Below are 26,633 nucleotides of genomic sequence, written 5' to 3'. Positions count from 1 at the left end.
TGAAAAAGAAAATTGAAGCTCTCAATCGTATGTTCCAGTTACTACCTTACATTGAATTCACACTGCGAGTATGTTATTTTTCTTTTTAATTCAAAAGTTGTTTGGAGATAAACAATGGAGTTGAGGAACTATTTTACATTTAAAAGCTACAGTTAATGTAATTTTGATGCAAAGTTTTAAATTGCAAAGGATTTAAAGGGTGTTTACACAGTTTAGTTACAGAAAACGATTATTGATTACTTCACATCAGAAGAGGAGGGGGGTATTTTCTTTTACACGAAAAAACGAAATGTTCATTTAAAATCTTTGAAATATTTCTTTTTTTCTATTCCGCTAAGACTTAAGAAAGCAAGTACATTGGTGTATTCAAATTTGACTGAAAATAAAAGTTCAATGGATTTATAAAGGCTATTCAAGTTCAAAAAATTTGTGAAAGTATTTAATGTAATTGATCTTATTTAAAACTTATTGTTTTAAAAACCCAAGTGAGTGAAATTATGTCTTAAAAAAAAAAAAAACCATTGAATTCAATCTGGGCATTCCTGCTTACAGGATACAAAAGGATAGTAATCTCATAGTCAATGTGCCATTTTTGGCCACAAAACTTTCCGACACTGACATGTTTCTATTACATATTCCTTTTTCAATTATGAGTTAAAAATGAAAAACTACTTTTCAAACTACAAAAAACCTGTTTAATAGTTACTCTCCCACCTCTTTACATTTTTGATTGCGATTTCTCAATGGATTTGAATCAATCTAACAGAAAACCTTAAAAAGCGCATTTCTTAAAATCAGGAAAACTATCATTCCTGGGACAAGAAATGTGAAATAGATTCAAAAGTTTTTGATGTAAATAACAGGTTATTTCAGTTATCATTCAATAATCTAAAGACAGGGTTAGTTGAAAATTCAGAAAATATTGAAAAAAAAAAAAAAAAGAATTTTTGTTAAATGTTGCCCAAATGGAAGATTTTCCCTCTATTTATTCAAAGGATAAAAATTTCCAAGAAAAAAAATTGCCTAATTTTTCCGTTCTTCAGCCACTCTAGTAGTGCAAGTTGCAAGTAAGTCACTTTTTTCAGAAGTAAAGATCAAAGAGAATTTCAGGTGGGGCACAAACGGCAATATACTTAGTGATGGCTTATTTACTGAAGTCATTTAGAATTACTCTAATTAGCAGATCAGGATTTTTTCACATGATATTAAGGTGCTCAAGAGAAAAGACAGGGACAACTTTTTTTGCGGCCGAGGTCAGTGTGAAGCCGTTACTAAAGCATTTCGCAGCAATAAAGACATTAACTTATTCATACTTTCGGCAAATCATCTTATCGCAGTTGTATTTCTGAGCCAAAATTCGAAGACTGGGTTCAATAACACCACCACGGAGACGCAACACTAAATGCAAAGTCGACTCCTTTTGAATATTATAATCTGAAAGAGTACGTCCATCTTCCAATTGTTTGCCAGCAAAAATCAGACGTTGTTGATCAGGAGGGATACCTGGAATATAGAATGTATATATGCATTTATTTTTAAAAGTTGAAGCCAATACTAGATTCAAACATTTTTTTGAAAATAAAAACTAAAACATTGATTGTTGTTCAATTTGATCTATTAACTGTGTTTTCAATTGAAATAATGCTCTGAAAGATTAAAAGAAGTAAAAAGTAGACCAGCAAAGTTTCTTATAGGTAAATTAGTCAAAAATTAATTTTCAAACAACATAATATAACTCTTTAGAATTCAATAGATTATTTTTCATTGTATTCAATTTTTAATTATTGCAAACGTTTGGCATCACACATCATTCCTTTTACAGCATTTGAGCACTACTTAGTCAATTTTCAATAAAATTCGACTCTCTTATCAGTTTTCTTCCCTAGCCGTAAATTCTTAGCAACTTTATTTCAATCTTTAGAGCATAATTCATAAGCAATTGTAAGACTTTTTAAATCAGATTGAAAAATGCAACAAAATGTCGGCAAAAAGGCGATCACGGCAGTAATTACTGATGAGAGTGCAAAATCTCCGCTCATCTTGCTAAGTCACGTGAAACTTCCTTGATCAAATTTTCAGAAAAATTTAATAATTTTATTCAAGAAAGAATTTTACAAAATAATCTGCATCATTATTCACAACAGAAAACAAATATAAATTAACGTATGAGACAAACTTTTATTATGCGGAGGACTTGAACTAATAAGAAACCGCCAGAAGATTACTCCCCCCCCCTCCCCCAAATAATTTGATAAGACAAGGTTGACAATACAAGATCCACAGCAACTATACTTGATCAACCACTAAATAATTATAAATAAAATGATAAATAATTTCTTATAAGATTAAGTTGAATATCGTAATATTAGTTAGTTTCCTCTCTCAGATTGTGCACCATTTATTTTTATTTGAGCCAAAATGCGAAACTGACTTGCTTTACATCATAATTTGGATAGTATTTTCGCATTTTGCGAAAAATGCGACCATAGCGAGAACTCTGTTCCTCAAAGATATAATTTGACTATTTAATTAAAGCTGCTAAACTTAATGTGATAAGAATCAATAAAAAAGTAAATTATGAAAATTTTACTCAAAAAGTATATAGTTCAACTTTGTTTGAACCTTTTGGAAAAATCTGGCCCACAGGAACATTAATACCTAGTTAGGTTGCCATTACCATCATACATATAACATCAACTCGTCAAAAATTCTTCGATGTAAAATAAAAAAAGAAAAATGCTTGTAAATTTGAAATTTATTGTTTAAATGCAACAATATTGCTACTTTTGTTGACTATTAGATCGCAATTCTTCGGACATAACACCCTATTAAAAGACACCTTGAATAGCAAGATCAGAGAGTACAAAAGGAACTACTTTTGAAATAGTAATAACTTATCAGAATACAATGCTGCCAATAAATACTTAAACCATCAGGTCCAAGAAATTACCTTCCTTATCTTGAATTTTTGCCTTGACATTTTCGATTGTATCAGAAGGTTCAACTTCTAAAGTTATCGTCTTTCCCGTAAGGGTCTTCACAAAGATCTGCATATTTCAAACTGAAAGGGCAAACATATATTGTAAGTAAAAGATTCTTCAAAACACCTATGAAAACTTAAATGTATGTTAGGCTTAGAATATGCTCGGAAAAGTAAGTTTGCTTGCATTTCGGATTTTTTTCAAACATAATAAGAAATGCACTAGGAGAATTTACAAAAATACATCAAAATTATATAATATTTTCACAATAACTTACAGTTTTTTGTCCTTCAATACGCAAAACCTCGTGGCAAAAGACAAACTACGAATTCTGATCGCAGCAGCACGATTCAAGAATTTTCAGTTACAATTACGGACACGGCTATGAAAAGACACACATCATTTATTTTAAAAAGTGATTGTTTTTTAGAAATCATTTAAAACTAGTCATAAATATACGAAAATTATTAAAAAGTTACTCATACATAACATTTTAATTTTTGTACAATTTTTATTTAAATAATTTCCTTTATTTAAATATGATCAAATAAATTCATGTAAATGGCAACAAGGTTTTAAGGCAATGTTTTTGTTTACATTTTACCAATGAAATCGAAGTTCTACTATATTTTCGACTAATTTAATATTAAATAAAATATCATAACATATTTTCCTCCTTTTTTTTGAATTTCAAGCCATGACTCTTTTACGGAAATTAAATACTAAACAAGAGATTGATCATGTTATACGAACCACAGAAGAAAAGGTTTTAGTTTTGCGGTTCGGCAGAGATGATGAAATAGGTTGCATGCAAACAGATGATATAGTAGGTTTTTCCAAATTTTATTCTCTGCTTCTTTACAGCGTTAGTCTCCAATTATTTTTAATCATCGGCCGCATTGAAAATATTTGGAGCCGAGTGGACCAAGAATCAAATAAGAATTTAGATCAGATTGTTTAGTTTGCTGTAACACATTCTCCCACCCCCCAGTGAAAAATCTCATTTTGACAAAATGAAAAACTAATAATGCAAGTGATCTGGAGCAATAATGATTTATTAAAAAAAAAGTGTAACACAACTAAACTCTGTTTTATTCAGTAAATTACCGCCCATTAGCCAGGGCTAAAGCAGAAATACATGAAATACACCGCCAGCTCAGTCATTTCCAACCGAGGACTGCAGTTTCGTGCTTATTAGCACTCATCAGCCTGGCATAGGAAAGTGACTGAGCTGGAGATGGAAAACCTCTTAAGGAAGCCAAGAGTGCCAAACAAACTGGTAGCTAATATATCATTAGGCTGGAAATGACTGAGCTGGCGGTGTATTTCATGTATTTCTGCTTTAGCCCTGGCTATTGGGCGGTAATTTACTGAATATACCATGCCTTGCCTGCAATTCTCGAGTTGAACCGAACCATTGCTTCAGTCACTAGTCTGGTCTGCGCTAATTCTATATTAGCTACCAGTTTGTTTGGCACTCTTGGCTTCCTTAAGAGGTTTTTCCATCTCCAGCTCAGTCACTTTCCTATGCCGGGCTGATGAGTGCTAATAAGCACGAAACTGCAGTCCTCGGCTGGAAATGACTGAGCTGGCGGTGTATTTCATGTAAACTCTGTTTTGTTTGTTAAAATCAAACAAGCATGATATGCAGTGTAGCACCGTTTACGTTATTATGTATCAAACTCTTCAGAGACCAAATTAAAGTACGCATAATTGATTAAAACTAATTGATTAAAACGTAAAAAAGAGAAAGGCATAAATGGTGCTTCACTGTAAATCAATAAAATATTTTATGCAAGTATTGCACACATAAAAGCTCATTTAAATAATCCTTGGAACATAAAAGCTCAAAAATTTAGCAATAATTTATAATTTTAAATTATGAGTATACACAGAAGTATTTTTTGCCTAAAGTTTGTTTCCTTCAAAAATAATCTGTAAGTTAAACAATATTTTACTTTACTTTTTAATTTTATCTGCGGTGTTACTCCAGAGCACTATCATTAAAATGGAGAGGTTTTAAAAATTATTTTGAAATGTATTTAATACTAGAGGATCCGACAGACATTGTCCTGTTCAAACTTTGTAAATTGAAAAGTTAAAAAATTTTGGTAAACTATCAAGTATAATCAGTAAATTATATGGTAGGTATAATATGGCGGCCATATGGTAAATTATATGGCGGTGTATTTCATGTAAACTATCAAGTGTTTGAACCGTTTTGTTGAAAGAAATATGTAAAAAGAAAATGTTAAGATACTTAGTGCCACAATATACGTACATTTATTGCAACTTGATATATGTAATGCCCACTGAGCTGCAGGGCCATTGACAGGATTTATGGGCCCCTATGCAACTTTCTTCAGGGCCCCTAACTTTTTACTTGGATCTCCTCTTTCTTCGCTCTGCTTTTACATAAATATCTTAAATATTGTCAATGGGTCTAGGTCTAGTAAAAAGTTTTTTTTTTTTTTTTAACTGAAAGTTTTTTTTTCTTATGTGCAGGGTAGTTAGTTTTTTAACCGAAAGTCCTGCTGCAACGTCTCCCATATGAAAAAGAATTTTAACTATCGCAAAGCAATCGTTACTAGTTACAGTATAAGCAGATTTCTAAGTCACTAGTAACGATATTAATGTAATAAGAAAATTTTTGTCATTCCTTAAAATAAACATTTTTTTTTTAAATATATAGATGTCTAGAACAGAAAGTTTACTCAGTCAAATGGCAGTGATCTATACAATCAATATTGATGATGCACCAGTTTATAAAGATTACTTCGATGTGACCCATATTCCTTCAACAGTGTTTTTCTTCAACAGTCAACACATTAAAGTTGATTCAGGGTAAGAACTTGTTGAAAATAAGTTTTTTTTGAGCAATCATGATTGCTTATTGTTCTCATTTGACTGTTTTGATGTCCTATCATTTTATTTTCCCACCGCCACCCTCAGCACCCTGTCACCGTGGACCGGCTCCTCACAATGCTGCTCCTATAGCAAAAGCTGTCTCCAGGTTGCATCCATGTCCTACACACATGCGCATACATACGCAGCTACACACACGCACGCATACACACATACACACAACTACCCACACATTCATGCCTGCACACTGACACAAACACATATGCCTACACACACATGCACATACCCACACACACACATACACACATTCATATACACCACTACCCACACACTTATGCCAGCACACAGACAAACACACATGCCTACACACACATACACATACCCCTACACACAAACACACATACCCCCACACACAAACACACACGCCTACATACACACACTTGTGATTGCGAAACACATAATTTGAATTCAAGATGTCAAAATTCAAATTAATTTTTCTTTTTTTAAATTCATTTTGCCTTAATGTCTCATTCTATGTTTTTTTTTTTTTTGTGTGTGTGTGAATTTCAAACAACTTTCAAAATATTTTTAAATTTTGCAATAGGTATTCAGCATATCCATTTCTAACCATCGCAAATTTATGCCAAAAATTGTATAGAACCCCAGTTTAAGATTTTTCGTGAGATTGAAGAGATAAAAAGTTAACAGGCTGGGAAAAAGTTATGCAATGGTTGCACAAATTTTCATTAAATACTATAAAGTAATTTGAATTTTTCTGTAGTAGAGACTGGAAATATTGCCTAAACGAAATATTGAGCACTCAAATTTCAACATAGAGTTCCATTTGGATTGGCCCCTACAAGAATTTTGATTGTTTTTTCTTTTTATGATATCTGAGCATATTTACTGGGCCGACAAGAAGCTATGTCAGCACTGTCAAAAACTAGTAACCCGGCGCTATGCGTGTCCTGACTGGAAATCTGAAGTAGGGTAAGTTTTATGGGAGGAGGGAGCCCGGCAACCAGACTGATATATTGCTTACCATCTTCAACATAATGACGGAAAATATAATATTCTAATTATACTTTTTTTGCCCAATTTTTACATTACAGTGAAGCACTGCTTATACGTTTCTCTATTATACGTTTTTATCAATTATACATTTTTTAAATTGATCCTTGCAGAGTCTGATACACATTAATGTAACCTATTATATGTATTTACATTTACAATAAAACCCCTCCTAACGGACACCCCTCTTATGCAGACGATTTTTAGTTCCCCGATTCCAAGGCAAATAACACTATTAAACCCCTCTCCTGCTTAAACCCCTCTATTGTGGACAAAAAAAAAAGAAATTGTATCGTTAGTGTCCGCATTAGAGGGATTTTACTGTATACACTTTTTTTATACAGGCCCTTCAAAAACCTATAAGCAGTGTTTCACTGTAGGGTTGCCACTGGCGACTAAAAAGGCGACTTTTGCGACTATTTTTGACCGTAGGCGACTATGGCGACTTTTTTGATCAAAAACGGCCTGAAAGCGACTATTTTTCAAAAATTGGCAACTTTTTACAATTTTTGGCGACTTTTGAAGTTTTAGTGATATTTATTGAAAAGAAAAAGAAAGAGTGATGGGTAGGATGTGCTCAACACATGTGTCGAGAAAAATGCTTCCTCTGTTTTAGATTTCAATCCTTTTGCATCTTGTAAATGTTTTAATGTTTTTGACACTCGGAAATTATTTTAGCATACGCTATCCTTTATAAACTTATTTTATGTTTTATTTTGATAAATATTAAAAAAGCAAATCTTTGGAAGCATGCCAACATTAAACTTATACGTTGCGGATTATTTTCCCGTATTTGAGATTTCAATCCTTTTACATCTTGTAAATATTTTTATATTTTTGACAATCAGGCACAAGTTTGATTGTATGCTACCTTAGGTTAACTTATTTTGGTTTTATTTTAATCACTAACAAATTTTATATAATTTCGATGACAAATAGATGCTTCTTTGGTTTAAAGAGCCAGTTCAAATCTAAACTCATTACTGTTAAAACAAAAATAAAACAATACTAAACCCTTATTAGACCAATCATTTTAAATGGTAGTGAAACATTGGCAATTAAAACAAAAGAAAATTGGCTGCTCGTTTTTAGTCTAAAATGTCTGACAAATGCTAAATGAAGACTAATTATAGGACTTTATTTGGCAAAATACCGACGTGTAAAAATAACAAAGGAACTGTAAAAAAAATGGCATATGGGCACACAAATCATATAAAAATTATCTGGAGGAACTAAGAAAGTTGATAGACTTTGAGGAAAATAAAAAAAATAAAAAGATGAGTTAAAAATAAAAAAAACAGCTGAGAGAGGAATAAAATGTAAAACAATATCAACTGAACAACTCAAAAGACAAGGCAGAGGTGATTGCACAAATAAGAAACTCAATCAAGAGTCTTCAGATTCTCTATTAGAATTAGTAAACCAATGACTGAAATCAGCTATTTAGTAAAGTGATTTATCCGAAATTAACATAGCAAAAGGAATTGAAGGTGCTGAAAAATTACGAGGAATAATAAAGAGAAACAAAAGTTAAAACTTATTGTTGACAAAAGAAAAACCAAGATTTATTGATTGTGTAACTAAAACCCTAAGAAATGTCTTATGTTTTCCATTTTGTCATCAAAGTTTAAATGTTCAAAATTTTCAACTATGCAGTCATTATATTTTTGTTTCAGTCACACAAAAAACTCAATTTATAACTCTTTTATGTTTTTAAAACCAGAGTAAGTATGTTTAAGTTGCCTTAAAATTAAAAAACAATATCTGAATTTTTTTTCACTTTGTGACACTTAAAACGTGACGTTACACGTAACATCTCCATGATGTTATGTGAAAACATTTTTAAAACAGTAATTCCATCCAAAAATGCAAAAAATGAACTAAGTAAATGTTGAAGCAAGTTAAATCTGAGAAATTAAGTTTTGAATTTCTTGTATTTACTAGATGGCAGTTATGTTTCAAGATGTTGTATTGTGTGATTGTGTCATGCTATGTAGTTTTTGAGTTAGCAAATTAAGAAAGGATTATTGGTCAAAGCAACTTCAGATTCGAAATGCAACTGAACTGTTCCTCTGGGGAGACTATTTAGGCGACTATTTTGTAAATTTAAGGCTACTAAAGCAACTATTTTCAAGTAAAATTTTGATGGCAACCCTACACTGTCTTATTCATTTCTTAGTCACAGAGGTGGGGAAAGTTTATATGGTGGTAGTGAGGGGGGAGGTGAGGCATGATATCACATCAACATTCAAGGAGAGTGGGGGAGGCACAGAGCCTGAAAGATTGAAAACCTCTGCTTTACAGCGAAGATCTTATAATGTAAGAAATGTACAAGAAATTATTTTTTGATTTTGTTGACCAATATCAATTGTTAATGTGTATAGTTCTTTAATTTCGATTTAAATTAAACTTTTTAACCTTTCCCTCTCTAAATTATGGGTTAAAAAATATAATTTTTATGCATAAATTTTTAGAACTTATTTTACCCATGCCAGACATCAGCTCTTTGGGATTGTCGTTTTGAATGGAGAAAAGGGGATATAATATTATTTGCTACGAAATGTAGTGAATAATATTAATTAATAGACCAACAGAGTGGTGTAGTAGATGGACACTGTTCGCTTTTGCCCAAAGGTGTAGGTTCAATCCTGGCTTTAGTCGATGGATTTTCAAGATGCAGAAAATTGACAGCATCCATGTCATACGATTGTGTAGCATGTAAAAGATCTCTTTAGTACTCTGTTAGTTTTGAGTGCTCTTGGCAAAATTAAATCCCGCATGCAATTTTGCAATGAAGGGAGCCCAGGTGTCTTTTTTTTGCGGGAAAACTGGGCATCAAAATTTCCAATGTAAAAGCATCTGCTGGTAGTAGTACCATATGAAAGAATGGATGCTATAGGTCAGCATTTCTTAAATACTGTGCCTTGGCACCCCGGGGTCCCACAGATATCACTCAAGAGTTCCATGAAACTCTCTTTTTACTTCCTTTTACATAAAAGAAAGTATTGTATTCGCAAAAAAAAATTTAACTCAAAAATCGGCCTTAATTTCCATTTTTCTCACCCCCGAATGAATGTTGAGTTTTTTTTTCGACCCGACCACACGTGGATATATGCCTAAGAACCTACAGACAGCTGAAATATCCATCCCCCGAGTTAATTACAACGAATTTTCTCGTGACGTCCATATGTATGTATGTGCATATGTGTGTATGTATCTCGCATAACTCAAAAACGGTATGTCCTAGAAAGTTGAAATTTGGTACGCAGACTCCTAGTGGGGCCTAGTTGTGCACCTTCCCTTTTGGTTGCATTCGGATGTTCCTAAGGAGGTCTTTTGCCCCTTTTTGGGGGGAAATCATTGTTAATTTCGATGTAAACTTTAGTGGTGTTATAATTTGTGGGACACTTGGCGATATATTGCCAGTCTCTTGGTCGCCAAGTTTTGTTGCCAACTTGGCGATAAATTTGTTGATTTTTTTTTTTGGTTTCAATTTGGCCACTTTTTTTTTTTGATATTTAGAGAGTAAACAATTGAATCACATTAAAATTGCCAATAATGGGGAAATGACATTAAATTAGAGTAAAAGGAAGTCATGTGATGCACACATCAGCTCGTTTTCAATACGTTCAAATGAATCACTCAAAAAAAAAGTTTGAGTGAAGCGTTGTCAATAGTAGATTAAAAATAATCCATTTTTTGTCAATGTAGGGGCTTCAACTATGTAGTGTCCGGAATACGATTTCTTTTATTGAAGTGCCGCTTGATCCTTCCTTGCACCATAAATTTAAGTTGATGCAGTTCAGTGAAATTCTAGTGCAATTGAAATGATGAATGTTCTCAATTGTTACAAAATTCCTTGTTGGCACTTTTACCATTTGCAATTAAGTGTATGTTCTTAACTTATATGTTGACAAAAAAGGAATATCACAACAGGCTTTGCGCTGAACCCGATATCAGAATGCAACTTTCACCCATAAAGTCTAATATTAAGGTTGTATCTGGTTGTAGAAAAAATAGGCACCACTCATATCACAAAGTTAAAGTTTTGAATTCTTATTTGAAATGAATTGTAGATGTTTAGAGAAATTTTGTGTTAATTTTCAAATAAGTTTTTTAATTCAAAAATTTCTTTTTAAGCAAAAAAATTTACTTTTATTTAAAGAAAAAAAAAGCCATTCCTAGAAAGTTGCATTCAAACTGTACTATTGAAGAAGAAACGGGTTCCTCTAAAAAAAAGTTGACTTTCAAAAAGATTCCACTTTTCAAACAAATTAAGAAACGCTGCTATAGGTCAAAAGTTTGTGTCTTAATGCTCATTAGAAAGAAAAAGATAAAAAACCTAATACAAGAAATGATTCTTATTGCTAAAAAGGTTCGTCATATGATCTGTATAATTATGCAGATTTCCTTTGCCTTTTAATTTAATTTTTTTTAATTTAAATTTTTGTTTTCAGAACTCCTGATAACACAAAATTTATTGGACCTTTTCAAACGAAACAAGACTTCATTGATCTTGTGGAAGTTGTATATAGAGGTGCTATGCACGGGAAATACATTGTTAAATGTCCAATTGATCCAAGACGAGTGACTAACTTTGAGTTACTCTTCAAGGGGTACTGAATTTTTTGTATGAACATGATGGAATTGAAAATCAAACTTTATATTGATAAGTTCTCATGTACATAAATCCAATACAAATTTCAGTTGTACAAAGTTATTTATTTTCTATGACTTTTAATATAAAACATGTTTTGTTTGTATATGTATGTATATAAAATTTAGAAGAAATTTTTTTTTCTTAAATAAAATTTAAAAAAAAAAAAACCTTATTGTTTCCTTAAATGTTTTTCTTCAAATAGGACAACAGTATTAATAACTTAAATGCATTCTTCAAAATTTTTTGGCTTCACAAAATTTAATTTTTTTTTAATTTTTTTATCTGAATTATTTTGAACTGATTTACTTATAGCAACCCAACCCAACATTATATTTACTGACAAAATATTGATCGAGATTTTCAACCATACAAAGCTACTGCTCTCCCAATGTTAGTTAATTTAATTCTAAATAATATGAATGTGTTTTATTGAAATAGTAAAATTTCATTATTGACTTAAATACAATGAATGGCAATTTTTTGTACTCACAAAATGCATTGTATTAAAAATATGAATTTAAGGAAGAAATTGCACAAGTATTAAAATATAAGTGCATATAGTTAATCATCTATTTATTGTTTTTTAATCTATGATTTAAAACAGAATTTTTGTTAAAACATCATGTGAAACTTAGTATATGCAAAAACCATTTAAAAAAGTGAGTTTTTTTTTTTTTTTTTTTTTTTTTTTTTTTGCACCTAAATGTTACACATTTGATAACATTCATTTGAATTATAAATGGAACTGAAATTAGTTGTCTTTTACGATGTTGTGAATTTCCTTTCATAACACTACCAACTGTTACATTACCAACTGTTACATAAAGAAGTTTTTATGTAATAGAGTTATTGGCAATTATTTTAAGTAAAATATTTTTTAAATGAACATTTTTGGGAAAAAATATTAATTACTCACTAATTAAAACTGTTTAATATTTATATTCATGCATTACTAATATTGCAGTAAATACAAACTGATTATATTACACCCCTTTAGCTTTAGCAAACATTTGGAGAGTTTAAGACAGTAAAAGCCACCTGTTCTGTCTTAAACCTGTTTTGAAATGTCCAAAACTCAATCCTGCTTTATTTTCTTAAAAAGGGTGAAATATTATCTGCAAAATTGTATCTTATCCTCATGACTTTAGAAGCTTATGTTCTTCTTACTTTTGCTTTCATACCATAATTAAGGGTTATTCAATATAATTGACTTTGTAGGAAGTTGGAGAAACAAGTAGTGCACCATTTCATACTGTTTGAAAATACATTTGCAGTATGAGACCCCAATTCCAAAATTCGAAAGACCCGAAATCCGGAACTTTTTCCCTTAGATATTTTTTTTTCAATCAGGAGAAAAAGAGCCTTTTTCTTTTTCAGTTTTAAAAGTTAAAAATTCTTAACGTTTGGCAATTACTTTTCGAAAACACAGTACTGTCAGTTCAGCTTTTTTTTTACTTCCTTTTACAAAAAGGAAGTATTGTATTCGCAAAAAAAAATTTCATTCGAAAATTGCCCTTAATTTACATTTTGCTCACCCCCAAATGAATGTTGAGTTTTTTTTCTCGACCCGACCATGCGTACATATGTACCTAAGAACATATAGACGCCCGAAATATCCATTTTGAAGTTTCCCGAGATAATTACAATGAGTTTTCTCATGACGTCTGTATCTACGTATGTATATGCGTATGTATGTCGCATAACTCAAGAACGGTATGTCCTAGAAAGTTGAAATTTGGTAGGTAGACTCCTAGTGGGGTCTAGTTGTGCACCTCCTTTTTTGGTTGCGTTCGGGTGTTTCTAAAGGGGTCTTTAGCACCTTTTTGGGGGGAATTCATTGTTAATTTCGATGCAAACTCAAGTGGTGTTATAATTTGGCGATATATTGCCGGTCTTTTGGTCGTCAACTTGGGGACAAATTTGGCGATTTTTTTTTAAAAATCTGGTTTCAATGTGGCCATTGTTGGTGATATTTAGCGGGTTAGAGAGAGAATTTAACATTAAAATTGCAATAATAGGGAAACAACATTAAATTCGTGCAAAAGGAAGTCATGTGATGCACGCATCAGCTCATTTAAAAAAAAAAAAATTTGATGCTATGTGTTATGCATAAATAAGAATTTTGCTATAATTATACAGCAATCTTTTAACTTTCCATTAATGACTTTTTCCTCATAAGTATGCTATAACAAAGCCTATTTATTGAACAAATGTACAAAATTTACTTTTTTTCATCAACGTCACATTACTTAATAATATAAAGCAATATCCATGGATCAACGTTGCTGCAAGTTATCTGCAACTTTTGTTTTAGCATATTGAAGTATACTTTCATTCAGATTGATCAAAATATAATAGAAATTTAGCACAAACATTAGCGAAACCAAGAAAAACGAGACAAATACCGCTCAACAGGAGAGCTTTCACTATATCTTGAGTCAGAACACAAAATACGGAAAGGTAGCGGTCCTGAGCATTCCGGATTTAGGGTCCCTTACTTTACTTTAAAATGTAATTTCATAAGAGTATTCAAAATTATGAACTTATAATTAGTGTATTTTAAAGTAAATGTGGTTATGCATTACATTTTCAAGCTTCCAGACAGAACAAGAATGTGCATTAAGTTTATAACACGATGTATATTTTCAATCTTTATTATGTTCAAATCATACAAAAGCATGCATGCCATTCAGCATAAACACGTATCTACATTTTCGTACTAAAAACTGATGTTCTTCCTGTACAAAAGGAAATAAATTAGCAAAGTTCGCGTATTTCTAAATGCCTGCGAAATGTTGTGGTATTCAATTGGCACTTGATGAAATATACAAAGCATAAAAGACAATAAAATATTCCTTGAGAAATATTATCAAAATATAGTTCTTCCTTTTTCTAAATTTTTTCTTTATCTTCAGCAGCTTCTTTTTGTGTTCTGAAAAAAAAGAGAAAGTTTTTGCTAGGCACAATTAATTTATAAAGTGTAATAAATTACAATTTTATCTGTTATACACATATGCAACGGATTCCTATAAGAAAGTCATCAAAATGCTACACTTTGAGGGGGGGGGGGAGATCTCCCTCCACTGAAACCATTAAAGAACTTCTTAAACCTCGTTTTCAGGGTTTCAATGGCGAAAAATTTCCGGGGGACAGTTACCAAATGGTTTGCCTTTTTAAAGCTTCGAAAATCGTTTCAGATTGCTTTTATGGAGCTCAATTTTGAAAAATGGCCGAACCCCCCAACGTTACCAAATATGGTCGACAGTCACGTTTTTAAGACTTCAATTCCCAAAAAATTTTAGTCAAAGACCCGATGCTCCCGTATGAAATCTAAAAATAAAAAAACTCTGCAATTTTGAAAAATTTAAAAGTGGAGAGCATTCAAATCCCATCACCTAGTATCACAGAATATCTCTTAAAACTTGGTGTATTAGAACTTCAATTTCAAAGTAGTTTCTGGGGAGAGCACCAGAACCGCCCTACCCATAAAATCATGGAAGTTAGTCTGAAACTGCGTTTTTAGAATTTTAATTTCGAAAAATTGGAGGAGAGGTGATCGATTTAACTCTATTTTTTAAAAAAATTGATCGGGAACTACTTCAAAAAGTCCAATTCAAGATGGAACCTTTTTCAACGCAAGGAGTTTTCATATAAGAGGCTAGTCATAGTCATATAGAGAATTTCTTATTGTCTAGCTTTCAATCATAAATTTGAGTGTTGAAACATGCATATTTTTTAAACGGGAAAGTTTGTTTTGAAATGACTTGAGCTGCACTTTTCTTCGTTTGCGATGTCATTTTCTTGGAATAATTGAAAACTACAGGAGTACACTGAAATTGTCCTTTCTGACCCCGAAAAGTTATTTTGTCTTTTTGAGCGCATTATGAAAAGTGCTTAGTATTTTTAAAAAAATCTGTTATTAGCGTAGTCAGGTTAAAATATCCGGGCATCAGTCGGACAGCAATCCAGACATCACTGGCTTGGCTGGGGACGCTCTCCCCCACGCCATCCCCACCTTCCTAGAACCGTCTCCCAACATTGTTTTTCCAGTCTGCGTCTGTCGGTAGTGATCTCAGTAAAGTATTATTTAGTTCGATCTATCTGTTTTCATTCGGAAACTCTTGTAGTTTTCAGTTATGATGTATGCCTGTGCAATAGGTAGTTTCTCTCTTCCATTTTAATGAGTTGCCATTCCACCACATGTTTCAGCTCTTGGATGGCAAGACAACGGAGCTCAGTACATCTAAAGGGCTGTTTGATTTTGGTGAAAAGTTTGTTGGTTGTCTGAAACATGATTTTCAAGCAATTCCTAGTGCACACACAGACTATTGAACGCTGCGTAAAAGTCGTCACGGTAGTCTCAGGAAAAGTTTGTGGAGCTGAATCTCGGAAGGGATTTATAAGAACCACCCTACTTTCCAGATCATCCATGCCTAGCTTCACCAGCAAATGGGTGTTCAAAGTCAGGGATTGAGTCACTGTTGATGTGTGATTCGATAGCGTAGTCGTCACTGATTTCTTCCAACAATGGGGAAGAAGATAATTTACAGTACATCCAGAGTTGACCGTTTCTGAGTATTCTTGCACATATAAGTTAACTTTTACTTGAATGTTCCGTTTTTCTTCTTGGATCTATCTTTCTTGACTTCAGAATTCTTCGAGCCCCGAACATTTATGTACTTATTGTCATCTTGAGTCATGGCTAAACAGTAAGTTTTTTGAGTGAGCGAAAAAACCATTCCGTTCGATCGCAAGGTTGACAACATAAGCAAAGGTTAGGGCAAGTACCTGATACATTGTATTGCTTGATAAACAAGTTTTGGAAGTTTTAAAATGGTTTGATAGCAAACCACATTGGCATGAATGATTTCAATGTAAACTATGCTAATTCTTGAAGTTCAGATGCGAGGCTTTCTTTACTTATATACACAATCTGAGAGTTCTATTTGCCTTTGTCAACCACCTCAAATGTGATAAACGCCAAGGATTTCATGGAGCCAAATCTTCTTGACAGGTTCCTGATTCAATTGCCTTTGAAATATCAAATTAATGATGCTGATCTTTGCTGAACACGTTTTGGTCAATCTCTGGGACTAGGCAATCAATGCTCTGCAATGTAACTTCCGGAAGATTCCGACAGTCAACTAACTTTTCCCCAATTGAACTTTTAGAGGTACTAGACCCCGTTGTCTTGCCATCCAAGAGCTGAAACATGTGGTGGAATGGTAACTCATTGAAATGGAAGAGAAAAACTGCTCATTGCATAGTCATATATCATGATAGAAAACTACAAGAGTTTCAGAACTAAAACAGCTAGATTGAACTAAATAATATTTTACTGAGATCACTACTGAAAGATGCAGAATGAAAAAACAATATTATGAGACAGCAAACGTGGTTCTAGGATGGCGGGGATGGCTTGGAGGGGAGCGCCCTAGCCAGGCGAGTGACATTGTCTGGATTGCTGTCCGACGTCTGCGCAGGAGAGTTTTTAAGGCTCTGCGCTACCGGAAAACATTGACTGAACCTGACAGTTCTTTTTTCTATATCATTTTCAATTCGATTGAAAATATACTTCGTCTATTATATTTAAATACTGATTATTCATCAAATACCGAAAACCCATAAAAATGTAACTTTTTCATTAATTTGGAAAATTTTGGGGCTCATGCGTGACCGAATGGTTTTAGCTGATCGAAACCAAATTTAAACACAATATTTTGAGACTCTGTTTAAAGACGTTACAAACTATTACGTTAAGAAAACATCTAATTAAAAATGTATTTAAAAAATTCTCAAAAATGTTTTTTTCATATTTTGTCAAACTTTAGACCCCATGCGCGAATGGAAGATGTCAATCGATTTCAATAATTCATTTTTTCCTTTGTTTGTCTTTATAATTCGCAACTTTTCCGCGCTATTACAACTTCGAAATAAAAAAATGAGTTTTTTTCGGCCCACCCTAATACATATCCTCATTTAAAAACTAAAGAGGTACAGGGAAAAGTTATTGGAGAATATTCTTATGTCAATAAGGGATAAAAAAGGGTTATGCAAAACACTTCTTACACGTATTAAGTGATTTTTTTTTTCGCGAATTAATAGCCAATGATTAATTTTGCAAAAAATCATGTCATGATTTAGTTAGCTACTGAAATAAACTAATTTGGAAACGGTGATTTAGTGTTTCAACCCACTGATTAATGAGTGTTATTTCTGATGCCAGAGAAGAAATTTTTTTCTTTTCGTGTTGATTAATCCGACATTTTGCGGACGAGAACTGATGGTTAATGTTTAGTAGGATTTTGCGGTAAAAGCAATGGCAACATGGACATGACATTTTACCGTAAAAGTTCATGAAAAATTTTAACAGGGCAGGAACGTTACAAAGATACAAGTATTACCTGCCCGAGGGGCCGCGCTAAGGATTTCGAGTTGTTAGCCAGTAAATTAGCCAAACTTCAGAAGTCGTAGTTTAAAACTAAGTTTAACTAATTTTAATGTATTTTTTCTGCAGAAATATTTAATTAGAGAACAAAGTATAATGTTATAGAACAAAAGATTCAAACACTAATTTATATATTTTTTAACCCTTTGGAATTTTTGATATTCTTTTGAGAATCAGGGAGATTTTTTTTTTTTTTTGTGGAAATTTCGGAGAATTTTCTGTTTGCCAATAAATTCGCCAAATCAATTTTTTTTTTCACCGAATGTACAATTTTATGGTATTTGGTACAGTGACGAATGCTTAGCGCGATACCTGCATGCGTCCATTGGTTCTAATCTACAACTTTGACAGTGATTCTAAACTACATTTTTATATGATGAGCTATCTCTATCTGAGGATTGGCCTGCGAGTTTTAGGAAGTTTTCAAAAATGGTTCTTTGGCTAGTAAATTTTGTTGATACCTTGCTTAAGCCAATCGATTTAAAAACATTTCTAGTTTTTAAGCACAAAGGTTAACTTACTTTCCGATGTTTTCTGCTTGTTCGAGTGTATCAGCAAAAGGCTGATTATTAGTTTCTGGTAGCAGAAAGATCAAAAGACCACTCGACACAGATAGAGCTGCATAAAGTATATCTGGAAGACTTGTGAATGTACCGGAACCCTGGAATGTAAAATAAAGTTACTGATTAGCAGAAAAAATGTATGAAATTAATTAATTCAACTAATTTCGTAGCAAAACACTTTACTGATTTGCTACATGAGTAATAAATACATTATTAAGACTATAGTTAAAATTAATAGTCAGCGCCATGAAAATCAAACATCCCGATGTAGTGAGTATTAAATATTGTTTAAAACAAGACTCCTCCGTCGAGAAAATGCACCGTTCATGCCAAGACCATGTGACCTGTGACGTATCACTCAGCTGACGTAAGCTGGCCTACGTAGCCACAACGTATGAAATTCAAAGTTTCTTAGATTACTCCGAAACCCCTCATCAGATCCAGACGGAATTAACATCAAACCATCTGGAAAGTATACCCTTTCAAACAAAAAAAGAATTTTTCAGATCGATCCATGCATCTTCGATTAATCAGATAACATACATAAAAATCCGCAGACGAATACATGACCTCCTTTTTTGAAGTCTGTTAAAAAGAAGTTTTAAATCACTTTGTTAAAAGGGGTGTGAATATATTAATTAATTTTACTTAAATTACCAACATACATTTTTGTCCTTTCGCTGAACGGGTTCTGCCATTTTTGTGGTTTTACAAGCAATTTTCTTTCTCTGTCGCTAATGCTATTTTACCCAACAATATCAAATTACTTGTGCCACGGGCGGTAGTTTTCCACACTAAATTATAAGTTGCAAAATCTATTCGGTTCTAGATTCGTTCGAAAAGCTGCGGGGTGTTTTTATTTTCTCTTCAAATGCTGTGCACGACTAAAGGTAGACCTGAAAATAATCACTCGCAGCTTTCCACTTGGCGACTCAAGTACTTAATTTGGCGACTAAGTTAAATAATTTACCAGCCATTTTTTTAGAAACCCTATCGGCCACAGATAGGTGACTTCACTGTTTTTTTTATTTAAATAAGTCATTTCCACTTCATCGAATTTAGTTTGTGATGTAAAAACAGTCACAATTTGGCAAATGGAATTCCATATCGAATAACGGATAAGAAAGTTTCATGTACACTTCAAATATTTTTACAAATATTGTTGGTTGAAGCATCATTAGCCATTCTTTAGAAACTAGAAAAGCGCCCGTCAAGGTATGACGGGTGAAAATTTGCTTCTACATTTTAACGCAACAATCAGGGCCGATCCTAGCAGGTGTGCAGAGTGTGCACCGCACAAGGGCGGCCGAAGCAAGGGGCGGCCGCAGGCCGCATCATGTAGTTCTTATAATCAAGAAAAATTCCTCAAGAATTTCTCACAAGATAACTTATAATAAGTCGAATAACTATGCTGAATTTTAAATGTTCAATTATCAAAGCAAGTGTCGATTTCCCGACAGCATATAGCATAGTTTAGGAAAAATAGAACGTTTGGGAACATTGTGTTGGTTCATTGTCCATTAATATTTACTCTTTACACACATGCTTCATTTGGTTTCAAAATTTGTGACAGAACCGGTAATCAGGCAAGGATACAGGGGAGGGGAAATGAGGGAAATGGCCCCCTCCTGAAGCATGAAAGGGTGCCTTCTAAAAGGGGCACCGAGGGCGGCCACTAATGTTTACCCTCCAAGCTTTTATAGACCTAAGCAATGAAGATATTTTTTACTTATATAAAAAAAAGCTATACTGATTAGATACTCTCATCATAAGCATTTCAAACAACAAAATCTGTGTTGAATAATCGTGGATGCGTGAAAAGAAAGTGGAAAATTTGACTCCTTTGAGTGTCAAACATATATGAATGACGAACTAAAATTTTGTAATTTTCCTACTTGACGGCAATTTTTTCTAATTAAAATCCTGAATGAACTGCCCGGTTTCAGATCAGGTAGGAGGACAGGGCTCTTGTCCTGGGTAGTAAGTTTAAACGAAGATCCAAAAGGATGCCATGACCTTCTTGACGGGACTAAAGAAGGCTTAAAATTGCGTTTTTAGGACTTCAATTTCGGAACATTTCACTGGTTGAATCACCGATCTTAAGGACCCAATTAAGTCTCTGATTCACCCCTTCCACCTTAACTTAATCAAACATAGCCTAAAAATGTTAGCTCCGAAATCTAAAATGTGTTTTTAAAGGACAGCCTTTCATAATGTCATCAAAAATTGCTTAATGACATTTTTTGGATTTCTTTTTCGAAATTTTTGCGATGGATTTTTTGCAATTACTACCAAAGACAGTCTCAGTTAGCGTCTTTAGAGAAGCCCATAATCCCACCCCCTCTCACTTAATTTATTGAAAAACAAAGTAAAATTGCGTTTTTCAGACATTAGTTTCAAAAACTTTCGGGGAAGGACCCCGGATCCCCCTTTTCTCCAATGCAATCACTATACCTCAAAATTTCGTTTTTAGACGGTTCCGTGTAGCCACAGAACCCTTCCTGCCTAAACTAGTCTGAAATAGACTTCAGTTTCTAAAAACAATTCGTGAGGGCACACTGAACCCCCGCCTGCTCTTAGTCCCATCGTTATCAAACAGTGCCTAAAATACGTTTTTGGGACTTCAATTTCTAAAATATTCCGGAGGAGAACTGCTTGCCTTATGTATCTTTTTACCCCGCTAATGCATACCTATCAATCGTCGAGGTGAGGTGGATAAAAGGTCTATAGTTGTATTTTTCAGATATTAATATCGAAAAATATCCGTAAGATCCGCCGAAGCTTCCCAGTATCGTTAACATTATCAAAGATAGTATAAAATTGCGCTTTTAGAAACATCCGCTTGGAGCCTCAAAACCCTTCCTTCTAAAAAATATCCTATAATGGATTTTAGTTCTGAAAAATATTTCGGTTCGGAGTATTTTCACGTTTCCCCTATCGTTTTCAAATATAGCCCAAAATGGATTTTTTAAACAATAATGCCGAGAAATTACCGGAGGAAAGTCGCCAGATCCCCTACTATCACCAAAGACAGCCTAAATTTGCGTTTTAAATTTCAATTTCGAAAACCTGCGATGGGAGACGATTGAATCTCCCTCCCTCTAGCAACGTCAACAAAGGTAACCCAAAGCTGCTAGTTTAAAACTTCAGTTTCGGAAAATTATCGGGAAGAGCGCCGATTTTTCCTACGCTACGGTCACAAAAAATAGCTTCAAATTGATTTCAATTTGGAAAGAATTTTAGGAAAGAACATCAACATTACTATCTCCTGAAGTCTCGAAAAAGTTCCTAAAATTGCGATATTTGACATCAATTTCGAAAATTTCTCCATTGCACCTTGAGTATACCCGACTCTTTTGTCGTTGCAACCGAACACAACCAAAGATAACCTAAAACTATTTTTCATACGCCAATTTCGATAATTTTTTTGGAGTAATCCCCTCTCCCCTGACCCCCCCCCCCCCCCCGCTTCCCAATCTTCCGTCCTTCCTCTGATGTCACCGACGACAGACTATAAAATGCGTTTTTACGATTAGTAAATTTTGGTATCTATTACTTTCTTCAAAGATATAAATTGTACCTAAGGAGTTTCTTACTATAAAACTTTTCTTCCTTTTTTTAAGTTCATCATTCTTCTGTTTTTTTTTCCCTTTTTTTAAATTTGAACTTGGTATAGAAATTTAAAGAAAGATTTATATGGACGTTAAAGATGAGTCAAAATATGCAAATTACTCTTGGGGGGCGGCACACTAGGTCTTTGCACACTGGCGGCCGACACCCTAGGATCGGGCCTGGCAGCAATTGCCTGTTTGGTGATATTTTGATAATTGAAATTTTAACCCTAACTCCAGTGGATTAACCCAAAACTCCAGTAGATAGCGTTCATTATTGACCATTTTTACGTTTCTTCATTCCCCTGAAATGACACAGTCTTACCAGTAAAACAGTTAAGTTACCGGATTCAGTTCAGCCCTGTCAAAATATAGCATTTCCCTGCATGTCAAATATTACCAAAAAGGATTCGCAACTCCAACGAACTATAGGGGGCACTGAAGTCACTGTCTAATGGCGGACTGAAAAACTAAAACAAACGCACATGGTAACGAAGAAAATGCTAAAAGTGTTGTGATTTTTGTTCGTACGTATGATTTTTTCGCTTTATTCTTTTTAAATTAATTTTCAAAGTCTTGTGGATATTCTGGCCCACGTAGAAAGAAATGAGAATTCAAGAAGCATTACTAAACGTCAAAGATTATTGCAAACTACGTAGTTCGTAGTTCTAAGCAGCTATTTCCACGATGTTGAATTCGATATTTATCAATTCTTGATAAAACTAAATAATAATTGTGGCCTGACAAGAACAACAATTATGCTCGAAAAGTCAATATGACATTACAAATTATTATCGAAAGAAGATGATACTTCTTTGCCTTTCTTGGCTAGCGCTTATTGTTTTCCATTTGTAGCTGAGTTATTTCTCTCGAATTCCCGAATCGGTTAATTTAAAAATTTTCTGTTTCGATTTTTCTAATTTCTGAGTTACGATTTAATTGTGTCATGTTATGCAAATCATCAACAAAATTCTCACGGATATATGGTGGTAGTTTTCTTTTCAGTTGATTGACCATTATTTCTTTTCACTTATCGAATTCTGTAATCTTACTACCATTTTATTCCACTCATGATAAAAATTAAAAATGGTTTAACTAAAAACGCGAAATCTCTCCAAGGCTACTTTGCTCGCACTATACTAAAACTATAACCCTAAACAAATTTGGCGAAACCTTTCAGCTGAGAATAAAAAGAATGAAGTAAATTCTTTCTCGGTTATTCATTTTGTTCTACGATAATATATTCAAGAAAATATTTTGCATACTGTCCATTCCAACTAAATGCTGCTGTAAAATATGATAAGTTTAATTAATTTAAGATTAAAAAAAACCCCATATTCTTACAAATTCATACAAAACAATAAAATTTTTTACCTTGTATAACGTTATCCAAGTTTGTTAATCCAGAATTTTCGCGTTCACCAATTATTAAGGAAATAATGAAAACTAACATTATTTTGAGAAGCTCGAGAATACTACTAAGGGAGGAATTAATTTCTGTAGCTGAAAGCAAACTAAGACACATCGATTGCGTTAATAAATACTCAGAACAAACTGCCTGTGTTTACGTCAACAGACACACGTGAAACGCAACGTGGCAATGTTTTAGTTTCATTTGCAGTTTTGTAAATCACCGCAAGGTAGCGTATTCGAGCGCTGGAGTTCCGAATTATCAAATCATTATGCAACGGAGCGAATTTCGTTGTTGATGACGTCAGTGTTATTCAATCGTTCGCTATTACACACCCACACACACACATACACACACACACACACACACACACACACACACACATATATATATATATATATATATATATATATATATGAGGGTGGTCCTTATTTATATGGGAAAATATTTTTTTCGGAATTCAACAAGTGACGCCCCCTAGTTTTGTGACACTATAATAAAAAGTAACGTGTGCAAAATTTGAACTCGATCGGTCAATAATAACACGTGCCCCTAGGCCGTTGAACTTTAACACTTTTGATAATTTTCTCACAAATCTTCGAGTTTTTACTTCAGACCCAGTACATCGTTTCTCCTAGGTTTGCAAAATATTTTTACAGTGAGGTAGCACTAAAATTTATCTTTTTAATTACTTTATATCATCTAAAGATTTTACGTTGAATAAGAATGAAATAATGCTTTAGAAACTTTCCTTAATCGTACGCTTTTCTCAATGAATCTCGGTAGTGTGTATTTTTTGCCGATAGTCTTGGACGGTCTGTAAAATAAATTGCTTTGTGACTCATATTTGGTAAATTAGTTGTGAAATTCTTCGATTAATTGTGCTCCTCTTTCAGTTGTATCATTCACAATTTTCAGTATTTTAACGATATCTCTTCCCTTTAAATAGCTTCCTTCATTTTGCCGTGAATCAGGATCAAATAGGAAAAAATCTTTTAGTATTTGTAACTTATCAAACAGTTTTATTGTCTCGTAATTGATTCTATAAAGAGGAAGATCTTTACTAAGTAAGTATTCCAAATCACTACTGTTATCTGAAATTTGTTAAACAGTCATCAGACACGTCTTTCTTATCACAAGCATTTTTTGGACTAGTCTTTTCCTATCTTCAAAGTTAATTCTGTCATCCAATACGGAAAAAGCTGCTAGTTTATCACCTAAATACCGTAAGTGCTTTCTGAATTTTCCAATCACTGCTTCTGCTGCATGTTTGTCGTCATTTTGCACGCTGCTAGTGTTTCAGACACATTATATTATTCAAAGGAGCCTAGCTTGGGCTGCTGCGAAAAACCATATCTTCATACAGCATTTAATTGTAAAACAGCTTTGTATAACAGCATTGAAGGGCTTTCTTTTCATGTAAGGTCAATTTAAATTGTTTCCTAAACATAAAAATTTTCATACAAAAATTTTTTTGCCACCCATGTGGCTCAGGGATAAGTTCCAGGTTGCCGAAAACATATCCCTGTAGGAGGAAATTCACCAGGAAATATTATTACAAGTTATGAGAATTCTCTGTAATCTTTCTCAATTCCGCTTTTTACGAACAATAATATGTCATCAACTTCGTCTTTTAGAATTTAAATTGCATGTGTACTTAATTGAAATGTTATAAGTTCTGAATGATGGAGATCTTTCCACAAAATTTTGAAACGCTTAAATAATTGAATATCTGATCTAGAACTAAGAAAGGCAAGAACTTCTTTAAGGACACACTCTGCAGTACGATTTCAAGTGCATGATGATGGCAATCCAAATGTAATATATCACCGTTCAGTTTTTGCTCTAAAAAATTGCGTGCACAATTTATAGGTTGGTATTGCAAGTCGTTGTGTCAAACATTACAGCTAGAACAGTTAGCAATAAAGAGCTGTTATCTAAGATATCATATACAACTGAAGAAATATCTAAGGAATTCCGAGTAGCTGTTCAATATTAGGACCTGAAGCTATCACGGTAATCCTGTCGGCGTTCTTTTTCCAGTTACATCTGGATGTAGCTTTGTATCCCAGTAAATAACTGCAAAATCTAAATTTAAATTCATGAAATTTAATTTTAACCTCTTGAAGATTTTCTTTTGCTCTCTTAAGGAATGTACGATTGATCACTATATCATTTGGATTTAAATTTACTGCATGTACATAGACTGTAAATAAATGAACAACATCTTTATCCCTAATATGGCATTTGTCTAACAGTGATGAAAGGCAAGCAGATATCAATAGTTGTCAAGCTTTTTTGCATTGTGGTAGACCAGCTGTAGAAAACAAAAGTTCAACAGGTTGGGATAGATACCCATTTCGGTTTCTAAATCTTGTGAATCGCAGGAATTTGATGATAATAAAGGGCTATGTACTGAAATAGAAGAAAATTAATTTAAAATATAGATTTCTACATTGTTCCGATCTGAATATTTTTTCTTTAATTTATATTTTAGCTATTGAAAATACAGTATATTTTTATGTTAGGAGTAACCGAGGATTTTTCGAAATTTATATTTTAAAAATTAAAAATTGCTTAAGCATTTAGGTATGTTTATAAACTAAAGAACAGCAAATTAAAATATAATTGCAATTACTTATATTTATAGCATTGAAACCTTGCGACTCTATTTGCCACACTATTACATACACAGGTAATTTTGTAAATCAACACCCCCAAAGCCTGGAGGAGGCAATTTGTCGTTATCAAAGATCGTTCATTAATGGCCTATAGAATCCCTTGTGTCCATCTTGATGGGAAGAAACGTTCCCCTGCCGCTTGGTTGGAGCAAGCGCAGAAGAGCGATACGCTTGACCGAAGGCCATTGGTGTACATTTTATTCTCTATAACATGTTAAATTTTACAAAATGAAAGTGAGAGAACGGTCGGTCTGGAAGTAGCAGCACCTATTTGGGTTCAAAATTACTTTAAATATAAAACGTTAGAATATTTTTACACAAAAATGAGAAAATCCGCAATTT

General features: G+C 33.2%; 3 protein-coding genes across 4 annotated transcripts in view; 1 reads left to right on the top strand and 2 right to left on the bottom strand.

Moving 5' to 3' along the window:
* LOC129227851 (ubiquitin-60S ribosomal protein L40) overlaps positions 1 to 26,633 on the bottom strand; it is a 145,227-nt gene that overhangs the window by 5,940 nt on the left and 112,654 nt on the right. Inside the window, exons 2-4 of the mRNA XM_054862469.1 lie at positions 3,259 to 3,336; positions 2,951 to 3,061; positions 1,314 to 1,503 (exon numbers count right to left, since the gene is read on the bottom strand). Of these exons, the coding sequence (XP_054718444.1) occupies positions 1,314 to 1,503; positions 2,951 to 3,053 (293 nt within the window). The 5' untranslated portion in view covers positions 3,054 to 3,061; positions 3,259 to 3,336. The remainder of the gene's footprint in view (positions 1 to 1,313; positions 1,504 to 2,950; positions 3,062 to 3,258; positions 3,337 to 26,633) is intronic.
* Positions 3,575 to 11,728, top strand: LOC129227849 (thioredoxin-like protein 4B). The gene is made up of 3 exons (XM_054862467.1): positions 3,575 to 3,807; positions 5,674 to 5,825; positions 11,375 to 11,728. The coding sequence occupies exons 1-3, from the start codon at positions 3,679 to 3,681 to the stop codon at positions 11,538 to 11,540; spliced, it is 447 nt and encodes a 148-aa protein (XP_054718442.1). The 5' UTR covers positions 3,575 to 3,678; the 3' UTR covers positions 11,541 to 11,728.
* LOC129227846 (organic cation transporter protein-like) overlaps positions 14,222 to 26,633 on the bottom strand; it is a 61,452-nt gene continuing 49,040 nt past the window's right edge. Inside the window, exons 10-11 of one of the 2 annotated variants that reach the window (XM_054862463.1) lie at positions 18,547 to 18,686; positions 14,222 to 14,509 (exon numbers count right to left, since the gene is read on the bottom strand). In XM_054862463.1, coding sequence (XP_054718438.1) covers positions 14,470 to 14,509; positions 18,547 to 18,686 — 180 coding nt within the window. In that variant the 3' untranslated portion in view covers positions 14,222 to 14,469. Of the gene's footprint in view, positions 14,510 to 18,542; positions 18,687 to 26,633 lie in introns of those variants that run through there. The other variant, XM_054862464.1, reaches the window with a different exon arrangement.

Source organism: Uloborus diversus, chromosome 8 (assembly GCF_026930045.1).
Source record: "Uloborus diversus isolate 005 chromosome 8, Udiv.v.3.1, whole genome shotgun sequence".
NCBI classification, from domain to species: Eukaryota; Metazoa; Arthropoda; class Arachnida; order Araneae; family Uloboridae; genus Uloborus; species Uloborus diversus.
This window is presented reverse-complemented; position numbering and strand designations above follow the sequence as displayed.

Excerpts from the sequence above, each read along its gene's own strand:
- LOC129227849 (XM_054862467.1), top strand. The coding sequence starts at position 3,679 with ATGACTCTTTTACGGAAATTAAATACTAAACAAGAGATTGATCATGTT. Across the intron at positions 3,808-5,673 it reads GCATGCAAACAGATGATATA|ATGTCTAGAACAGAAAGTTT; the intron begins GTAGGTTTTTCC and ends TTAAATATATAG. Across the intron at positions 5,826-11,374 it reads CACATTAAAGTTGATTCAGG|AACTCCTGATAACACAAAAT; the intron begins GTAAGAACTTGT and ends TTTTGTTTTCAG.